The 20058-nt window shown below is 43.3% G+C and overlaps 2 protein-coding genes across 5 annotated transcripts in view; one reads left to right on the forward strand and one right to left on the reverse strand.

Annotated features, from left to right (window-relative positions):
* The window catches only part of LOC120065798 (protein phosphatase 1H-like), a 51757-nt gene extending 46115 nt beyond the window's left edge, over positions 1 to 5642 (forward strand). The window contains 2 exon segments of the mRNA XM_039016852.1: positions 4797 to 4948; positions 5450 to 5642. Of these exon segments, the coding sequence (XP_038872780.1) occupies positions 4797 to 4948; positions 5450 to 5642 (345 nt within the window).
* Positions 5643 to 18656: 13014 nt separating this feature from the next.
* Positions 18657 to 20058, reverse strand: part of mon2 (MON2 homolog, regulator of endosome-to-Golgi trafficking) — a 50188-nt gene continuing 48786 nt past the window's right edge. For all 4 annotated transcript variants that reach the window (XM_039017301.1, XM_039017304.1, XM_039017302.1 and 1 more), the window contains one exon: positions 18657 to 19433. In XM_039017301.1, the coding sequence (XP_038873229.1) occupies positions 19270 to 19433 (164 nt within the window). In that variant the 3' untranslated portion in view covers positions 18657 to 19269. The remainder of the gene's footprint in view (positions 19434 to 20058) is intronic.

Here is a 20058-nt window from a genome sequence, read left to right on the forward strand (position 1 = left end):
GCGCTGTTGCGCCTTCTTCACCACACTGTCTGTGTGGACCATTTCAGTTTGTCCGTGACGTGTACGCCGAGGAACTTAACTTTCCACCTTCTCCACTGCTGTCCTGTCGATGTGGTGCGCCTTCTGCTGTTTCCTGAAGTCCACGATCATCTCCTTTGTTTTGTTGACGTTGAGTGAGAGGTTGTTTTCCTGACACCACACTCGGAGTGCCCTCACCTCCCTGTAGGCTGTCTCGTCGTTGTTGGTAATCAAGCCCACTACTGTTGTGTCGTCTGCAAACTTGATGATTGAGTTGGAGGCGTGCATGGCCAGGCAGTCATGGGTGAACAAGGAGTACAGGAGGGGGCTGAGCACGCACCCTTGTGGGGGGTCCCAGTGTTGAGGATCAGTGAAGTGGAGGTGTTGTTTCCTACCTTCACCACCTGAGGGCAGCCCGTCAGGAAGTCCGTGATCCAATTGCACCGGGCGGGGTTGAGACCCAGGGCCTCAAGCTTAATGATGAGCTTGGTGTGTACTATGGTGTTGAATGCTGAGCTTTAGTCAATGAACAACATTTTTACATAGGTATTCTTCTTGTCCAGATGGGATAGGGCAGTGTGATTGTGACTGCATCATCTGTGGATCTACAGTACTGGGGCGGTAAGCAAATTGAAGTGGGTCTAGGGTGTCCGGTTAGGTATAGATGATATGATCCTAGACTAGTTTCTCAAAGCACTTCATGATGACAGAAGTGAGTGCTACGGGGTGATAGTCATTTCGTTCAGTTACCTTTCCCTTCTTGGGTACAGGAACAATGGTGGCCAACTTGAAGCATGTGAGGGCAGCAGACTGGGATAGGGAGCGATTTAATAGGTCTGTAAACACACCAGCCAGCTGGTCTGCGCATGCTCTGAGGACGCGGCTAAGGATGCCGTCTAGACCGGCAGTCTTGCCAGGGTTAACACTTTTAAATGGTTAACACTTTTAAATGTCTTACTCACGTCTGCCATGGAGAAGGAGAGCCCCCAGTCCTTGGCAGCGGGCCGCGTTGGTGGCACTGTATTATCCTCAAAGCGTGCAAAGAAGGTGTTTAGTTTGTCTGGAAGCAAGACGTAGGTTCCGTGACGTGGTTGGTTTTCCTTTTGTAGTCCGTGATTGTCTGTAGACACTGCTGCATGCGTCTCTTTGTGAGCCGTTGAATTGGGACTCCACTTTGTCTCTATACTGACATTTTGCTTGTTTGATTGCCTTGCGGAGGGAATAACTACACTGTTTGTATTCGGCCATATTCCCAGTCACCTTTCCATGGTTAAATGTGGTGGTTCGCGTTTTCAGTTTTGCACTAATGCTGCCATCTATCCATGGTTTCTGGTTAGGGTACGTTTTAATAATCCAATACACTTCCTTATAAACTCACTCACCGAATCAGCATATATGTCAATATTAATCTCTGAGGCTACCTGGGAACATGTCCCAGTCCGCGTGATCAAAACCATCTTTAAGTGTGGATTCTGATTTGTCAGACCTGCATTGAATAGTATTTAGCACAGGTACATCCTGTTTGAGTTTCTGTCTATAGGAAGGGAGGCGCAAAATGGAGTCGTGGTCAGATTTTCCGAAAGGAGGGCGGGGGAGGGTCTTGTATGTATTGCGGTATCGGCTTGAGGGGGGATATACACGGTTGTGATATGGTCGGCATTTGATTGTGAGGAATTCTAGGTCAGGTGAACAAAAGGACTTGAGTTCCTGTATGTTGTTACAGTTACACCATGAGACATTAATCATGAAACATACACCCCCACCCTACTGTTTATTCCTGTCGGTGCGATGCACAAAGAATCCAGGTGGCTGTACCGACTCCAACAGCATATCCCGAGAGAGCCATGTTTCCATGAAACAGAGTATGCTACAATCCCTGATGTCTCTCTGGAAAGCAACCCTTGCCTTAATTTCGTCGACCTTGTTATCTGGAGACTGGACATTAGCGAGTAATATACTTGGAAGCGGTGGGTAGTGTGCGCGCCTCCGAAGTCTGGCCAGATGACCGCTCCGTCTGCCTCTTCTCCGGCGGCGTTGTTTTGGGTCAGCCCCTGGAATCAGTTCAAATGTGTATCTTTCATCAAGGTTAATGATGAGTATTTATGTTATTTGACGTGGCTCTCTGCAATTTCTCTGGATATTTTAGGCATTTCTGAACATGGCGCCAATGTAAACTGAGGTTTTTGGATATAAATATGAGCTTTATCGAACAAAACATATGAGTGTCATCTGATGAAGATCATCAAAGGTTAGTGATTAATTTTATCTCTTTCTGCTTTTTGTGACTCCTGTCTTTGGCTGGAAAAATGACTGTGTTTGTCTGTGATTTTGCGAAATTATGTCATGGCTTTAGAAGCTTCTGATGGGCTAATTGACATCATTTGAGTCAATTGGAGGTGTACCTGTGGATGTATTTCAAGGCCTACCTTCAAACTCAGTGCCTCTTTGCTTGACATCATGGGAAAATCAAAAGAAATAAGCCTAGACCTCAGAAAAAAATTGTAGACCTCGACAAGTCTGGATCATCCTTGGGAGCAATTTCCAAACGGCTGAAGGTACCACGTTCATCTGTACAAACAATAGTACACAAACATAAATACAATGGAACCACGCAGCCGTCATACCGCTCTGGAAGGAGACGCGTTCTGTCTCCTAGAGATGAACGTACTTTGGTGCGAAAAGTGCAAATCAATCCCAGAACAACAGCAAAGGACCTTGTGAAGATGCTGGAGGAAACAGGTACAAAAGTATCTATATGCACAGTAAAACTAGTCCTGTTTCGACATAACCTGAAAGGCCGCTTAGCAAGGAAGAAGCCCCTGCTCCAATACCGTCATAAAAAAAGCCAGACTACGGTTTGCAACTGCACATGGAGACAAATATCATACTTTTTGGAGAAATGTTCTCTGGTCTGATGAAACAAAAATAGAACTGTTTGGCCATAATGACCATCGTTATGTTTGGAGGAGAAAGGGGGACGCTTGCAAGCTGAAGAACACCATCCCAACCGTGGAGCACGGGGGTGGCAGCATCATGTTGCGGGGAGTGCTTTGCTGCAGGAGGGACTGGTGCACTTCACAAAATATAGGGCATCATGAGGCAGGAAAATGATGTGGATATATTGAAGCAACATCTCAAGACATCAGTTGCAAATGGGTCTTCCAAATGGACAATGACCCCAAGCATACTTCCAAAGTTGTGGGAAAATGGCTTTAGGACAACAAAGTCAAGGTATTGGAGTGGCCATCACAAAGCCCTGACCTCAAACCTATAGATAATTTGTAGGCAGAACTGAAAACGCATGTGCGAGCAAGGAGGCCTGTAAACCTGACTCAGTTACACCAGCTCTGTCAGGAGGAATGGGACAAAATTCACCCAACTTATTGTGGGAAGCTTGTGGAAGGCTACCTGAAATGTTTGACCCAAGTTAAGCAATTTAAAGGCAATGCTACCAAATACTAATTGAGTGTATGTAAACTTCTGACCCACTGGGAATGTGATGAAAGAAATAAAAGCTGAAATAAATCATTCTCTCTACTATTATTCTGACATTTCACATTCTTAAAATAAAGTGGTGATCCTAACTGACCTAAGTCAGACCTTTCTTTGCTAGTTAAAGCCCCACCTTATCTCAGCTCACTGGTCACCATAGTAGCACCCACCCATAGCAGGCGCTCCAGCAGGTATATTTCACTGGTCACCCCTAAAGCCAATTCCTCCTTTGGCTGCCTTTCCTTCCAGTTCTCTGCTGCCAATGACTGGAACGAATGACTGGAACAAAAATCACTGAAGCTGGATACTCATATCTCCCTCACTAACTTTAAGCACCAGCTGTCAGAGCAGCTCACAGATCACTGCACCTGTAAATAGCCCATCCAACAACCTCCTCCCCATACTGTTATTTATTTTTTCTGCTCCTTTGCACCCCAGTATCTCTACTTGCACATTCATCTTCTGCACATCTATCACTCCAGTGTTTAATTGCTAAATTGTAATTATTTCGCCACTATGGCCTATTTATTGCCTTACCTCCCTTATCTTAACTCATTTGCACACACTGTACATAGACTTAATTTTTCTATTGTGTTATTGACTATGTTTATTCCATGTGTAACTCTGTGTTGTTATTTGTGTCGCACTGCTTTGCTTTATCTTGGCCAGGTCGCAGTTGTAAATGAGAACTTGTTCTCAACTAGCCTACCTGGTTAAATATTTTTTTAAATAAGACAGAATTTTTTTGTAGGATTAATTGTCAGGAATAGTGAAAAACTGAGTTTAAATGTATTTGGCTATGGTGTATTGTAAACTTCCGACTTCTTCAACTGTAGCTCATTCTAATATTTCTACTACTGTACATTGCATTTTAGTTACACTGTTTGTACACACTGCATATTTATTTCTATACTGGATTCATAAGCCACTCTATCTACTGCTGTACATATTATTCTTAGTACATCATGGGCATATATGTACAGATTGCATTTGGATTACTGTTACAGTGCTATTTGGTTGTTCATTGAATTTATTCTGACATTTTTATTTTAAAAAATTGGATACGTTTTAATATTGTGTACTGTGACACTTTACTGCATTGTTAGGAGCTAGTAACATAAGCATTTCGCTGGACCCGCAACATCTGCTGAACTGTGTACGCGACCAATAAACTTTGATTTGATAGTGGTGGGGACATGTTACAAATGATTTACAGACATGATGTGCCTCTGTGATCTTCTCTCTGGAATAACATAACCATTACCTGCCTCTATGCCCATCTACAGGTCAAAGTTTACCCTCTGACTCAATACGAACACGGGGCGGATGACGTCCTGGTGATGGGGACAGACGGGCTGTGGGACGTTCTCTCCAACCAGGAGGTTACCGAGGCAGTCACCTGCTTCCTGGCCAACTGTGACCCTGATGACCAGCATAGGCATGTTCTGCTCATTCTACTGTAGCACAGCTGCTGCCCCCAGTCAGATAGACAGATAAATATTGTTGTCACAAGCCTGAACTTCCACTCACCCCGCTCTTATTTGGAGAGGATGAACGTTGTTATCTTGTCGTAATCTTGTCGTAATTACACACTTTTCTAAACATTTGGATAAGTACTTTCTGAAGTTGATGAAGAGCTTGTGAGACTAGTAATGGAAAGATTCCTTTCTTGAGGATGGCATGGTGGTTGATTTCAGTCATCAAAACAGGAAAAACATTCCAATCGTTTCCGAAATGTCCTACCCCTTCACGTCTTTCTTAGTTTGGGGATTAGTAAATTCGCTTCAGGTGGCTAGTGGAAGAGTTTAAAGACTTTCTGAAAGGTAGGCTGTCATGTCATTATTCTCTTGCTATTTGTACACACACTGGAGATTAACACAACTAGCTGTCTGCTTTATGTCTCAGTATACTGTCCTTTGTCTCTTCCATTGTGCCCCAGGTACACGATGGCAGCTCAGGACCTGGTCATGAGGGCGCGGGGGGTTCTGAAGGACCGAGGCTGGAGGATAGCCAACGACCGGCTGGGCTCTGGAGATGACATCTCTGTCTACATCATCTGTCTGATGTACGGCAACCGGCAGACCTAGCCCAGGCCCAGCTCGCCAGCACCCACCATGGGACTCAAGACATAGGTTGTGTCCGAAATGGCACCCTATTCCCTATATAGTGCACTGCACTACTTTTAGCCAAGTCCATAAAAAGTAGTGCACTATATAGGGTATAGGATGCAATTTTAGGCACTCGCCCAAGTGGCAGGCCTAGCTGAGGCCCAGCTAACCACCCACCATGGGACTCTAGACAGGCTGCTCCCCCTCTCCCATCTATCCTAACCCCCCTTTCCTTAAATCAATGCCCTGGTGCTCACACCATGCTTAATCCTGGATTGTTTTCCTGGGGAAGCAAAATGGCACGTGGTTGTGTTACAGTACAGGGTAGCATGATTGTGCTTCTCTCTTGTGAAAGGAAATTCTCAGGATGTTACAATATACAGTACCTTCAGTTTCTTCTTTTGTTTCTGTGCTGCAAATGAAAAATGGACAATTCTGGAGTCAGAGGCCTATGAGGGCCATGTATTTGAAACTATTCAGTAGGCTATGGTTTCTGCATAGCCAAATATTTTCGGTTACAATGGAAGGCTATAGCTTTCACAAAGGTGATCCTACTCTTTTGGATATCGCATGGGACAATTTTAAATGAAGGGCAAAGGGACCGTCTTTCGAAGTGCAATGCTTTATGGTGTTGGTTTTTAGCCTATTTAGATGAGATATTGTTAATATATTACTGATTATGAACATGTAAATAAGCTTAAACATGAATGGATTTAGATGTGGATTTCAGTTATATACCCTGTTTGAGTTGTGTGTACAGTATACGTTATGGAACCTGTTTTTGTTTCTATGATGTTCTGTGTGTCTTTTCTGACTAAGGTCAACCATCCATAAATCACTGACCTAGACTAGGGGTGTCAAACATACAATCTGGCCTGACGGTGGTTTTAGTAAAAATCTGTTTTATGTTTAGAAATGATAATGGATCTACATTTTATACAGTTTCTTGACTGTGTTCAACTTGCTAATAATCACCTAAATGAAAGCTAGACAGTCAGGGAGCATCAAATTCCAAAAACGATGGATAGAGGACAATTTTTTTAACCACATTTTGACAGCTAGGAAATAATTAAAAAATATATGACTAGCAAAATGACTGACTCTTCTGACCTAGACTGTACAATCCTACCACAAACATACTGTAGCTTTCAGAACCATGGTTTGGGTGTTTCTCTCCAAGTGTAAAATGAATGAAGTCAGACTGGTTTTATTGCCAGTGACTGTTTCTCACATTGTTTACCTTTTCTCCATTTTGATGGGTTTGTATTTTCTTTGTCATTGCTGTACTCCTGAATCTACTTAGAGGTTATGAAGGGACACATCTTCCCGCTCGATTAGGGTTGCAAACGGCATGTATATTACTGGAAACGTTCTATGTTTTTTGGTATCTTTCAAGGATTTTATCCTATCCATCACAAGACATTTAGTGGCCATTTTGGGTACATTCGATTATCACAGGGGTCTGTAATAATCTCTGGCCCTCTGTGTGGCTTTATCACATGTACAATATATGAAATAATTGAATAAGATGATGAAGGATAGAATGAGAAAGCTGTAAAACATTATCCTAAATATACATTTAGAGAATACCATTGGTGTTTAATGAGGGTTTCAGCATTAAATATCTTTATTTTTATAAAATATTTTACAAACGTTTATTTATATTACTATGTATTTATTGGCTTCCAACTGGTGTCAGTTGTGGGGAAAAAGTAAGTTGGAAGAGTTGAGGGATAATCATGAAGGGCTATGCGTTCTATGCAAAATAATGAACAACGTGGAAGGTGTGTTCCAAGACGCGATAGTGGCGTAAACTGACCTTCCACGGAGTTGGATTATTTCCCAGAGAATGCATAGAGCCCCGAGTTGATTATCCATTTTATACCATAGCTATATTTTAACATTTGCCAGAAATGTGTTAATTTGCTGGTAGAAATGTGTTCAAGTTGCCGCGATAACCCAACAGACTTGCTGGTTTAGCTAACCAAACCATCAGTCCTAGCTTGCTATTATGAAAATCGAATTCAGCAATGCCAATAATGTTTTCAATTCAACTTTTGCTTTCAAAAGCAGCTCAAACAAAACATGTAAGAGTGAACTATAGCCATTGAATTTTACGGTGTTGATATACCGTGCCTTTTATAGGGAAATGATGCATGCTCTAGAATGCCAATCAGAAACAAGTTTTCAACAATGCTATGGTATAGTTATGCAATAAGGCCCGAGGGGATGTGGTATATGGCCAATATACCACAGCTAAGGGCTGTTCTTAAGCACAACGCAGCACAGAGTGTCTGGATATAGCCCTTAGCCATGGTATTTTGGCCATATACTGTACCACGAAGCCTTATTGCTATTATAAGTTGGTTACCAAAGTAATTAGAAGAGTAAAATAAATATTTTATCAGTCCCGTGGTATACGGTCTAATATACCACAGCTTTCAGCCAGTCAGCATTCAGGGCTCAACCGCCCAGTTTATAATTGAAAAAAATTCTGTTGTTGATTAGATGCTTTTTTTAATTAATTAGGGTATTTTCTCTTGAAGCATAAGATCTATCTACTAGAAATCCATGGACAATATGGACACAAATCAAATAAATGAATACTATGATATATATATATATATTTTTACAGTTCTAGTATCAATTACCAAAGTTATGATAGATTGTGAAAGATTTTCTGGGAATTATCCAAATTACTGAAGATTGTGGTAACTTTGGTAAATTACTGGTAGCTTTGCAACCCTACATTTGATACATAATAGTGAAACATCTACCATGCTTTTGGTTTGTTTTAAACAAGAGATCCAATCCCTTGTCCTTGTTTCACCTGTGCATTTTTTCTATATGTCAAATACATGTCTGCATCATCCTGTGTTGCGTGCTTGTTTACTTTCGAAATATGAAACTGCATAGGTACAGTGCATGTGCCATTCTTTACTTAAATAATGTCATGTCACTCGTTTTCATACTAGTATGGCTTAGTCTAGCTCTGTTCAACATTGTATAAGGGCAGGGATGGGCAACTTATCACGAGGGGCAACAGTTGCGCTCGCATACACACAAAACATTTTAGTGCCCCCCCCCCCTGAGAGCGGAGATAAAAAAATTAAGAGTTCATTTTGAGAATCTACACATTTTGCTATGGGGTGTTGAGAAAATGTTGCAGTTCTAAAGCAACTTTGCTGCAATTCTACAGTTTGTAGTTTTTAATATATAACTGAGTGAGACTGATTTAACGAAGTACATCGGGGCCCACTGATGGTAATTCGACCATAATAAGTTTATATAGTTTAGCAGCCAGCTAACTTAGCAATCAACAATTATTTAGCTGTCATTGGCTAATTTACTGACTCTGACTGACATAAGATAAAAACTGTTGATGCACAACCAAATTTCTTAAATTGCACCATGTGTATTTTACTATTTTAACTCTCAACAATAAGTTGAGACCCCGACTGGGTTCCCCAAACCCCCCCCCCCCCCCAAAAAAAAAGAAATGTGATCAAAGGGCATTCAAAAGGAGGGTTGCTAGTTGCCCATCCCTGTATTAGGGGAAACTCCCCTATCTGTCATGTATTACATGAATATGACATAAGTATAAATGGTTTACTGAATGTTGTGAGGGAAGAATATTTACTTGAGACATGGTTGTGTAATTTTATCTTGAAACAAATGCTTGATTTAATCAAAAGTTCAAGTTACAACAAGTGTGTATCTCTCAAATTAACATTCAGACCAGAGTTACATCAGATACATGTATTAGGAAGTTTTTGGGAGAAACACAAAAGATGCATTGGGATGTTGGAATGAAACTCAACGCTCTGTGTTTTTTGTCATTTTGAAATGATGTTTACTTGTAGTTTACTGTTCCTATGTCACACAACTCAGGGAGCTATGTGACTGATTCTCATGCCGGATGTTGAATAGAACGTTTTCTCTGTACAGAGTGTATTTTATCCTGTATCCTTGTGTTATTATGCAGTTTGGTATTTAGACTTTGCTGAACGATACTCTGCAAACTAACCATTTATGGCATTGACCTGAATCAATTTCTGTTCAGATACAGTATGAAGGATCTACAGTGTCTTGGGTTCCCACCTGTTTCCCCTTTTATGGATCAGAGGATCTATAAAAAAGCATCCATTTAAATGCTTGATGCACTTCAGTCAATGTAGTATGTATATTCTTTATTCAATACAGTGGGCTGACAATGTCTCCTGGATGACCAGTCAGGAGCTACATTAATAGGCATTCCACCTCACGTAGGACCTCTACTGATGACGCTGATGCTCTAAAGATAAACCCATACAGTCACTAATGATGTCAGAACTTGGGACTTGCAAGATGTGTCTGTGGAGTTTTAAGTGGATTCGTATCTGAGTTGTTTTAAAAACGTTTTTAGGGAGGTGTTGACGTCTACAACCGCACGGTTTCTAATCCAGATAAATCAGTTTCCAGTCGTGCATATTCCATGTTAACTCTTATCATTGTTCCTTTTACTTTTGTGTTAGTATGTTTCTTTTCAAGCTGTTTCAAAGTGTTTCTGTTTTGATCACACAAACTTTGCTCAACTGCTCTATGACTGACTCGCTCAAAACAATGCAGAAAGAGACTCAAGCAGAAAGTAAAAAAATAATTGTAAATACAGTACAATGTAAAAAGACACAAGTCGGAAACAAGTCTATCCTTTGTAATACTGTGTTTGACATTTTTTGTGACTCCAAAAAACACTAAATGAAGTAATCGGGAATTCGTAATGTTTTCAAAACGTATGTGCAGTCTAAAAAATTAAGGATTGCTTTTACAATTTATAAAAAATACTGTGTGAGCTATCATTCCAAAGCCTCTTTTCTTGTAAATGTTAGAAGTCAAAATAAATGTACAATGGGTACACACATCAACACAACGTACCATTGTGTATATCTACAACAACATATTTAGATCTACATTATGTAAATCAGATGGATACAGTACATACTACACAGGACTCGTATAGGAAGCCTTTGTGTCTCGGGAGTGTTTAGGGCTCAATTACCAGATGGCACTAGACGTTTTGCTATAGACAGATGGAAGGTGGTGATTGATTCCTGAGTAGAGCAGTGCTTTGGTGAGCCCTGTGTGGCATGCAGGGAGGATTGGCCCCCTGGGGGAGCAGACAGCTGGAGTGCTGGAGACCTGTCTGGAAGGAGGGAGGTCGACTGTCTGACTGTTCTGATACCAGGGCTCTCAATTTGTCTTTCCGTGATTCCTCACATCCAGACTCCTTGCCGGAAAGTGTCTATCCTCTGAAAATGTATGAAAAAAACAGATACGTTCTATCAATAATTTTGTCATATTCATGTTTTTTCTGCATGATAAATCGATTTCTAGTACTTCCCACATTTTCGGTGATCTGGTACAAAATGCGCAAGTATGCCAGGGGAAAGACAGCCTAGCCATGTGTCCCGCCCCTTCAAACTCAATGCAAGGCATTGACATGACTTGCGCAAGCTTGTTTTTACTTTATACTGCCAGCTAACGGACGGCGAAAGGCAGGCAGAGAGCTTCAATGCCTTTCATGTGTCAATATGTCCCATTCATTTTCATTGCTCTCAAATAATGCATATTGGCGTGTAAAAAGTAATGGGTTAGGCAGAGCTCACTACTGCCTATGGACTTGCGTCATCTCTTCACACGTCATCTGCCGCCTTTTGGTGGTTATGTCGATTTGCTGCTAGCTAAAGTAAACTGAGCAGGATGGCTAACACATTGCATCTGAAACAGTTTTCAAAGTTGGATTTTCTAGGGGTTGATAGGGAATGGAAGACCAACATCTGATTTTAGGGACTTTGATCAAAGGAAGGGCCAGAAAGAAACACGATCATTTCAATCTGGGTGTTATAAACAGAAAGACTGGCTCTGTGGCTAAGCAACTAGCAGCCGACTCTAATGCTTCCCCTGCCTGCTGTTCTCCACCAGCAACAGCGTGTGAATAAGAGACAGTTACTGCGATTTGAACAACTTGCCGATAGCAGAGATTTGCCTGCGACAAGCCGGCTACTCAAGACCTTTTCATGGTCCAGAGTGCCAGTGCCCCCCCACACGCCCACTGTTTACTAAAACAGCCGATGCATTTGAGAGAAGTGGTGTGACCTACATACAGTTGAAGTCGGAAGTTTACTTACACCGTAGCCAAATATATTTCAACTCAGTTTTTCACAATTCCTGACGTTTAATCCTAGTAAAAATTCTCTGTTTTAGGTCAGTTAGGATCACCACTTTATTTTCAGATTTTCTATAGGATTTGAGGTCGGGGCTTTGTGATGGCAACTCCAATACCTTGACTTTGTTGTCCTTAAGCCATTTTGCCACAACTTTGGAAGTATGCTTGGGGTCATTGTCCATTTAGAAGTCCCATTTGCGACCAAGCATTAACTTCATGACTGATGTCTTGAGATGTTGCTTCAATATATCCACATACATTTTCCTCCCTCATGATGCCATCAATTTTGTGAAGTGCACCAGTCCCTCCTGCAGCAAAGCACCCCCACAACATGATGCTGCCACCCCCGTGCTTCACGGTTGGGATGGTGTTCTTCGGCTTGCAAGCCTCCCCCTTTTTCCTCCAAACATAACGATGGTCATTATGGCCAAACAGTTCTATTTTTGTTTCCTCAAACCAGAGGACATTTCTCCAAAAAGTATGATCATTGTCCCCATGTGCAGTGCAAACCGTAGTCTGGCTTTTTTATGGCGGTTTTGGAGCAGTGGCTTCTTCCTTGCTGAGCGGCCTTTCGGGTTATGTCGATATAGGACTTGTTTTACTGTGGATATAGATACTTTAGTACCTGTTTCCTCCAGCATCTTCACAAGGTCTTTTGCTGTTGTTCTGGGATTGAATTTCACTTTTCGCACCTAAGGAGGAGCGAAATGGAGACAGAACGCGTCTCCTTCCTGAGCGGTATGACGGCTGCGTGGTCCCATGGTGTTTATACTTGCGTACTATTGTTTGTACAGATGAACAGTGGTACCTTCAGGCATTTGGAAATTTCTGAAGAATCTGCAATTCTTTTGTCTGAGGTCTTGGCTGATTTCTTTAGATTTTCCCATGATGTCAAGCAAAGAGGCACTGAGTTTGAAGGTAGACCTTGAAATACATCCACAGGTACACCTCCAATTGACTCAAATGATGTCAGTTAGCCTATCAGAAGCTTCTAAAGCCATGAAATCATTTTCTGGAATTTTCCAAGCTGTTAAAGGCACAGTGTATGTAAACTTCAGACTTCAACTATAGATGATCACTAGGAAACAGAGGGAAGATCTCCAAAGGTCCAATGAACTGCTATCTCGCCTGTCATGCAGGTCTTGTTACACAGTAGGGTGACACTCTGTTGTGTCGTTTTTGAGGGTGTGCGTTGCTTACGCAAAACCAGTCTCCAAGCCTTTAGCCCATCACATGGGACCGTCTATTGTGATTGAGGCTTTCCCATGGAAGCCTTTTGAGCCGCTGGAAAGCGGTGAGTTGTAATATTTATATTCTAACCAGCTTTGCCATCTATCTTATGCCTGCAAAGCGACTGAGTGGGCTGCACGCACTGTCAGCCCACCGTTCGTGCCTTCAGTTTGCCCCGGGGTCCTCCTGGATACCTTGGTACCCAAACACCTCCTTTATGCCTAGGGTCAGCGGCAACCGTCTTGTAGCAGGCTGGAGCTTGTGGTTACACCCACCGCTCTTACCGTTTACAGAAGTAGAGTGTCTTCACCGTTTGTGTCCAGCAGGTGTCCAGCGCATTTTCTTGGATAAAAGCAAGAGTATTGCGCTACAGCGGCTACGACCCCTGCGTTTTTCTGTAACGGGAGGACCCCTACCTTATTAACGGCTATCTTTGGATAGTGGAGGATATTGTATTGGCAAATGTAATAGCAATAGTTACAGCTCAGAAGGCTACCTCTTGGGCACTGTTTTTAAGGCATCTCCTTATGGGAGATTTGCATTTTTGAATGTGTGGCCACCCCTCATACTTTTATGAGGTCTTTACCGACTTGATGTCAATGCACCTTCTTTGGAGCGATGCTGTTGGTACTACCCTGGCTTCGGAGAGCATGTCTGTGTTACAGGAGTTGGCCATATCCCATAGTTAGACATCAAAACGAGAATTTGAAATAGAACTCAAGGTTACTATGAGAATATGAGTGAGATGTCTTACCACAGGAAGAGAGGCATGCTTGATAGTGACCAGTTGGCGGGCGAGTGGCTACGTTTATGGAGGGGAGGGGCTTACCTCATTCGCCACTCGAGTTGTCTGTCTCAACAGACACTGTGTGATTGGATACTTTGAACCTCTGGACACGCCCAGGCAAATCCCATAGTGCGACATCTCACTCATATTCTCATAGAACTGGGGTTACGCAAGTAACCTTGAGTTATGGAGCACCAGTGGCCATTATACCTTATTGTTATTATCAGACTACATTATCCTATCCTTGTAGTGATTAAAATATGCACACACACCCATCCACCCATGTACATATGCACACAGACAATCTATATTGGATATCAAAGTGCTGTAGTGGGAGTCTGACACTCCCAGGTCCTCTGCAGGAGTCTGAGAGCCATCTGCTCCATAACCCTTACCCCACCCATTCCCATAGTCAGACCAGCATTGATCTGGCAATCCACTCCTACTCTCCCCATGCGTGTGTGGTCCAGATTGTTTAACAGCGATGACACAGTCAGTCACTCGTCTGGGTGAATTGTTTTTCCAAGGTCGTCACATAGCTCCACAGCAGAGAACAGGTTGATTCTCATCAGGTTGATTCTCATCATCCCTGCCTGCCGCTGTGAATGTGATGAGGGTACAGGTACGCCCAGGCAGGCAGTAGGCACCTCACAATCAATAACTGGATCAATGACTGTATAGGGGAACTGGATAGATATTTTGAGTCCCCCAGCTAGAGGAAAATGGGAACAGAGTGAGGGAGGGGGGCACAGTCACGTGAGGCATGTGCGCTATGGGCCCGATTCAGACTAAGTAAATGTATGTCTTTCCTATTCACTCCTTTCCTACGCACTTCTCAGTAGTTGGTAATCAGACTTACCTCATGCAGGTGGGTAAAGGGCTTTGAAGGCGTGGTTCCCTTGTGTGCGCTGAATACGATAAGGGTTGAACAGTAGTTCTATAAATCTTAACACCAACTACTGAGAAGTGCGTAGGAAAGGTGAGTGTAGGAAAGGTGTACATTTCCTACATTTGAATCGGGCCTTTACAGCAAGTGTTACAGTCCCACTGTTGAAGTTGCGATATATTATAGTTAATGCTTGAAACCAATTTTGAAACCTATAAGGGTTTCGATATTTTGGGGTACATGGCCAGAAAAAGCCAAAAGCTCTAAAAAGTGAAACATTTGTGGAAGTCTTGTCTTTGTTGGAGTTTTGTAGTGCCAGCTGTCCTGTGCTTTCAGGACACCTTTCCTTTTGACTATAATGTTAGTGTTAGCAATGCAAAGGCATGTGGGGAATGTAGAGAATGTTTCGTTTACACACCAAGAGGCAGATCCTCCAGTCCGGTCCATCAGAAGGTGTAGCAGGGGAGGCAGCGGTAGACGGTTCTGTTCCAGGGTGCAGATGTGATGATAATCATAGGAGAGAGCAGGCTGATTTTCCACAGGGAATGGGCTCTAATTTATTGCCTTGGGGTCTGAACGGAATGAAGCTGACTTATCTGCAGCCCGACTCAAATGTGAACGTCCACACAAGATGGATGACATGGGCTGGATAGGCTGAACTGGAGAGGCTGTCCTCCATAACTCCTACAGTACCCTATAGCTACCCACACTGCCTCGTTCTGACTGATCTTTACTTCACTCACTTTAGTTTGCCATCACTGGGAAAGCTAAGGCAGAAAGTATTTGATTGCTTTCACAATGTCTTTTGGTTGGTTATTTCTCACTTCTGCCACGTTATATTAGTTCTGATTTTATTGCTGATTATGTTTCCTGGCATGGCACAGCCAACTGAATCAGTAAAGGAAAGATGAGCTTCACCAGTGTTCAATATTGTTGATACCCATGTGTAAGCTCTCTCTGAAGACGATGGATGACAACCATCTTGGCAATAAGAGGCAGGCAGTCCTGGCCCTGCAGAATTCTCCACACACTATCGATCCTTCCAAAGCTCTATCACTAAAAGGTTCTGGCGAAAATGGTGCCCTAAATGTGAACATATATCTGCCAGCACCGTAACGTATGATAAATGGTGAACCCATAAATATTGCAGCATGTCAATGTAGGAAGGTCAAGTGTAGTAGGACCCAATCTTCAGTCAGAACAGCAGCTTCACAAAGGAGAGCAAAACACAGTATCTCTGTGTGGGCTGACGCTTGTATTCTATTTCCTATAAAGTGCACTACTTTTGTCCATGGCCGATAGGGCTCTGGTCAAAAGTAGTGCACTATATAGGGTGCCATTTTAGACACAGGCTCTGTCTAGGCTGAGGCTGGCAGCTCTGAATCAGAACTCCTGCGAGAGGACTTCAGCCTGCAGTTTCACAGACTGGGGCTTGCAGCCTGTTACTGCAGCCTATCAAAAACGCATTACCCATTCCAGTCCCCACCCCCCTCCATCACAAGACTTGGCTGCCATACTGATTCAGGGCTCAGCACAGCACAGGCAGATGCTACTGGGTGCAGTTGGCCAGCAGCTAGCTAGGGTTTAAGAGGGTAACTCACAATGCATGACCCATATCAGCAACCAGTCACAACTCTGTTTTTAGAGACACAATGGTAAAGCCCTGTGCTGAGCTGCATTGGCCACGTGGTTCATGTGTGTAGGCTCTCTAGTTCGTACTGTAGCCTAAATACTGCAACTGTGTCTGTCTGTGGCACGTCAGTCAGTCTGATGATGACTTAACTGAGTCAGATTGCGAGGTCAGTCAGTGGTGCCAAAGGAACTGCACATTTTCTATCAACGTGCCTTGGTTAAATTGGCCACCTGCCTCTTAGAACAGCGTTTCCCAAACGTGGCCCTGGGACCCCAAGGGGTGCACGTTTGGTTTTTTGACCTAACACTACACAGCTGATTCAAATGATCAAAGCTTAATGATTAGTGCACTCCTTGGGGTCCCGAGGACCGAGTTTAAGAACCTCTACTCTAGATGGTTTGCTTACAATAAGTGTTGCAATGTTGCGCTCTCTCCCTCCAGTGACCGATGGTATGCTAAAAATCAACAAAGGACGGTATGGCTAGCCATAAATGTAGCCTGCCTGCAGGCTGTATCAGGCCAGTTCCAGTTTTACCAGTGGGCAGTAGGGGCGCCACGTCACAGCTCTCTCGCCGGTCATATAGCAAAAGCGTGACCTACATGCTTTCCAGATTGGAGAGACAACAGCCACTTTGCCTGTGGGTGAAATCCAATATCTATACAAATGTATGACCTTTTTTTTTGCTCCACATTTCTATCCGTGGTGTACAATAAACTTTTTTTGAAAATTAGTATCTCAAACCAATCGAAAAAAAGGCACTTGCATGCATTTCCCTGTAAAACCGTACATGATAGCCTAGATAATATGCAATTCATTTCCCAAAAGCTGTAGTTCATCAATGAAATGTGACATGCAAACAAATTGACACAAGCAGCTTGTTACACCTTGAGAAATGTATTTTATTTGAGTTAAAAATCCCAATTGCTACCACTTGCTGCCACCTCTGGAGCTGTAAGGCAAAACGGAAGGATTGTTGCGACAATACAGTACTTCCACAGTTACAATGTAACAACGTAGCTGTTACAACTAACATATATTTAGTTTTACCTTTCAAAACGAATAAACAGGAAACTCCTCGGCTTGAAGTCGAATACCAGCACTAGCAAGGCAGTAGTTTGCGCAGTCATCTCCATAGCAGGCAATGTCATAACCCAACCAACAGCACAAACTACTACCTCAGCCAGTACATGGTCAAATGCCGATAGAACACACTGAAATAGCAGCACTCACAAGACAAAATTGCAAATTATAACGAACACATTTGGCATCCATAATTCCGATCTGATACATACGGTTCCATGCGCCTGGGACTGGGTTATGTTCATCCGACCTCCTAAGCAGACAGCCGTCTCATGAGCAGTTGAAATTTGAGGGAAACCCCGCCCAAGACATCCCCTAGTCTACTCCTCCCCTTTCCCCTGTGCACCAGATAACACTCTGTCCTCTCCCTCATTTGATTTAACACAAACTCCAGTTTGTCGCAACAACGAAACACTTGACACTCGTTTTTGCGAACTGTTACCTTGAAGAAGATACATAGTCGCAACCAAATAGAACGTTCTTGCGCTTGCCCAATATAGATTGGATATAATGCCGCGTTGACGTGCCAGTCGGACATTTCCGACTTGCTAACTGGTTGTATACTGAAACAAAATATCAACGCAACATGCAACAATAAAGATGTTACTGAGTTACAGTTCATAAGGAAATCAGTCAATTGAAACATTTATTAGGCTCTAAATAATGGATTTCACACGATTAGGCAGGGGTGCAGCCATGGTTGGGCCTTGCGGGGCATAGGCCCCGAGTGAGTTTTTTCACCACAAAGTTCTTTATTACAGAGATACTCCTCAGCACTCCCCCTAACATGGATGTAAACACATTTGTGCACAACATTTGAGAGAAATATGCTTTTTGTGTGTAAGGAACATTTGTGATTTTTAAATTCAGCTCATGAAACCTTTTCCGAGTTTAGTTCCCGACTAGCATATGGACGCCGCATAATACATCCCATGACCCTCACCAGAATAACTCTAATTACAATTTTGCAGGAAATGTCAGTGAGGAGCTTACTCGTTTAGGATTGTGGGAAATGTATTTTCTATATTTTAGTCATAAAATATACCAGCAAGACTCCCACAATGTAAACAATGTTCCAGCGTAAACTAGGTTTGGGATTTCTGAGACTAAGCAAGCTCTGAAATACAATCTCACATGATTAAGAAAATGACACAGAGCCTACATTCAAATCATATACAGGGTCAAAAACAGGACATCACTGAGGCACACACAGAAATCAAATAATTGATTGTAGAACTGTCCCATTTATTTTATACAGACAAATACATCCCTTCTCACGCCGGCTAATAGATTACATGGAATGTTACAGTAAGATTTTTAATAAAATCCTGGCTGTTGAAAATGTCACAAAAGGTAATCTCATACACCACCCCCCACCCCTTCTCTTCTTAAAGATCCATATAGCCCAAGTACTTTGTTTTTTCTTAATTACATCATTAACACTGTCACCACACACTGTACATCGACTCTCCTTTCAGGAAATCCAAAGAAAACAAAGAAAACCCAAAGAAAACATTTGTTTTTTACTGTAGCAGTTAATACACAAGTCCAGCCAGTCAGAATAAGAATGGGAGGTGGTATCAACGAAAGTGTTTTAGAAGCATACATTGATGATGTCATGTGTAGCAGGTCAGAGTCGTCATTGTGGACTGAGCTGTCGCGGGGGGAGCTCAGTTACCACGGGTTACTGTCTGTTAGACGGGCTCACATGGAGTAAAAGAGCCCGTCCTTCTATCCCTCTGTCCACTTGTATGAAGAAGTGTATGTTTCGGTCTCAGGAGGACACATTCATTAGGAATTTGTTAATTACAAAAAGGGGGTTGGTCTGGTCAGGATTCTCCGTTCTGAACTCTGGAGACGGGGGGCTGCATAAAGTCTTTGAAGGGCCCCAAGGCCTCCTTCAGCGCTGAGCTGACCTCAGAAGAGGAGCAGGTGATGCACTCCACCAGTGTAGGGTACAGGGCAATCACCTGGGCCCATGTGGTCCCATCCACTGTAGGGGGGCACACACCATGGGATGGGGAATATGTGCAATGGATAGGAGATGTGGGGATAGGAAAGGAGAGGGAAGAGGAGAGGGAGTGGGACAAAGGAAAGGGAGGAGGGCAAAGGAGAGGGAGGAGGGCAGAGAAGAGGGAGTGGGACAAAGGAAAGGGAGGAGGGCAGAGGAGAGGGAGGAGGGCAGAGGAGAGGGAGGAGGGCAGAGGAGAGAGAGTGGGACAAAGGAAAGGGAGGAGGGCAGAGGAGAGGGAGGAGGGCAGAGGAGAGGGAGGAGGGCAGAGGAGAGGGAGGAGGGCAGAGGAGAGAGAGTGGGACAAAGGAAAGGGAGGAGGGCAGAGGAGAGGGAGGAGGGCAGAGGAGAGGGAGGAAGGCAGAGGAGAGGGAGGAAGGCAGAGAAGAGGGAGGAGGGCAGAGGAGAGGGAGGAGGGCAGAGGAGAGGGAGTGGGACAAAGGAAAGGGAGGAGGGCAGAGGAAAGGGAGTGGGACAAAGGAAAGGGAGTAGGGGAGAGAAAAGAGGAGAAGAGATGAGAGGAAGGCAGAGGAGTGGAGGGCAGATGAGGAAAGCAGAGACGAAGAGGCAGAAGAGTGGAAAGGAGAGGAAGGAAAGAGACCGATGT

Source organism: Salvelinus namaycush, chromosome 21, assembly GCF_016432855.1.
Source record: "Salvelinus namaycush isolate Seneca chromosome 21, SaNama_1.0, whole genome shotgun sequence".
NCBI classification, from domain to species: domain Eukaryota; kingdom Metazoa; phylum Chordata; class Actinopteri; order Salmoniformes; family Salmonidae; genus Salvelinus; species Salvelinus namaycush.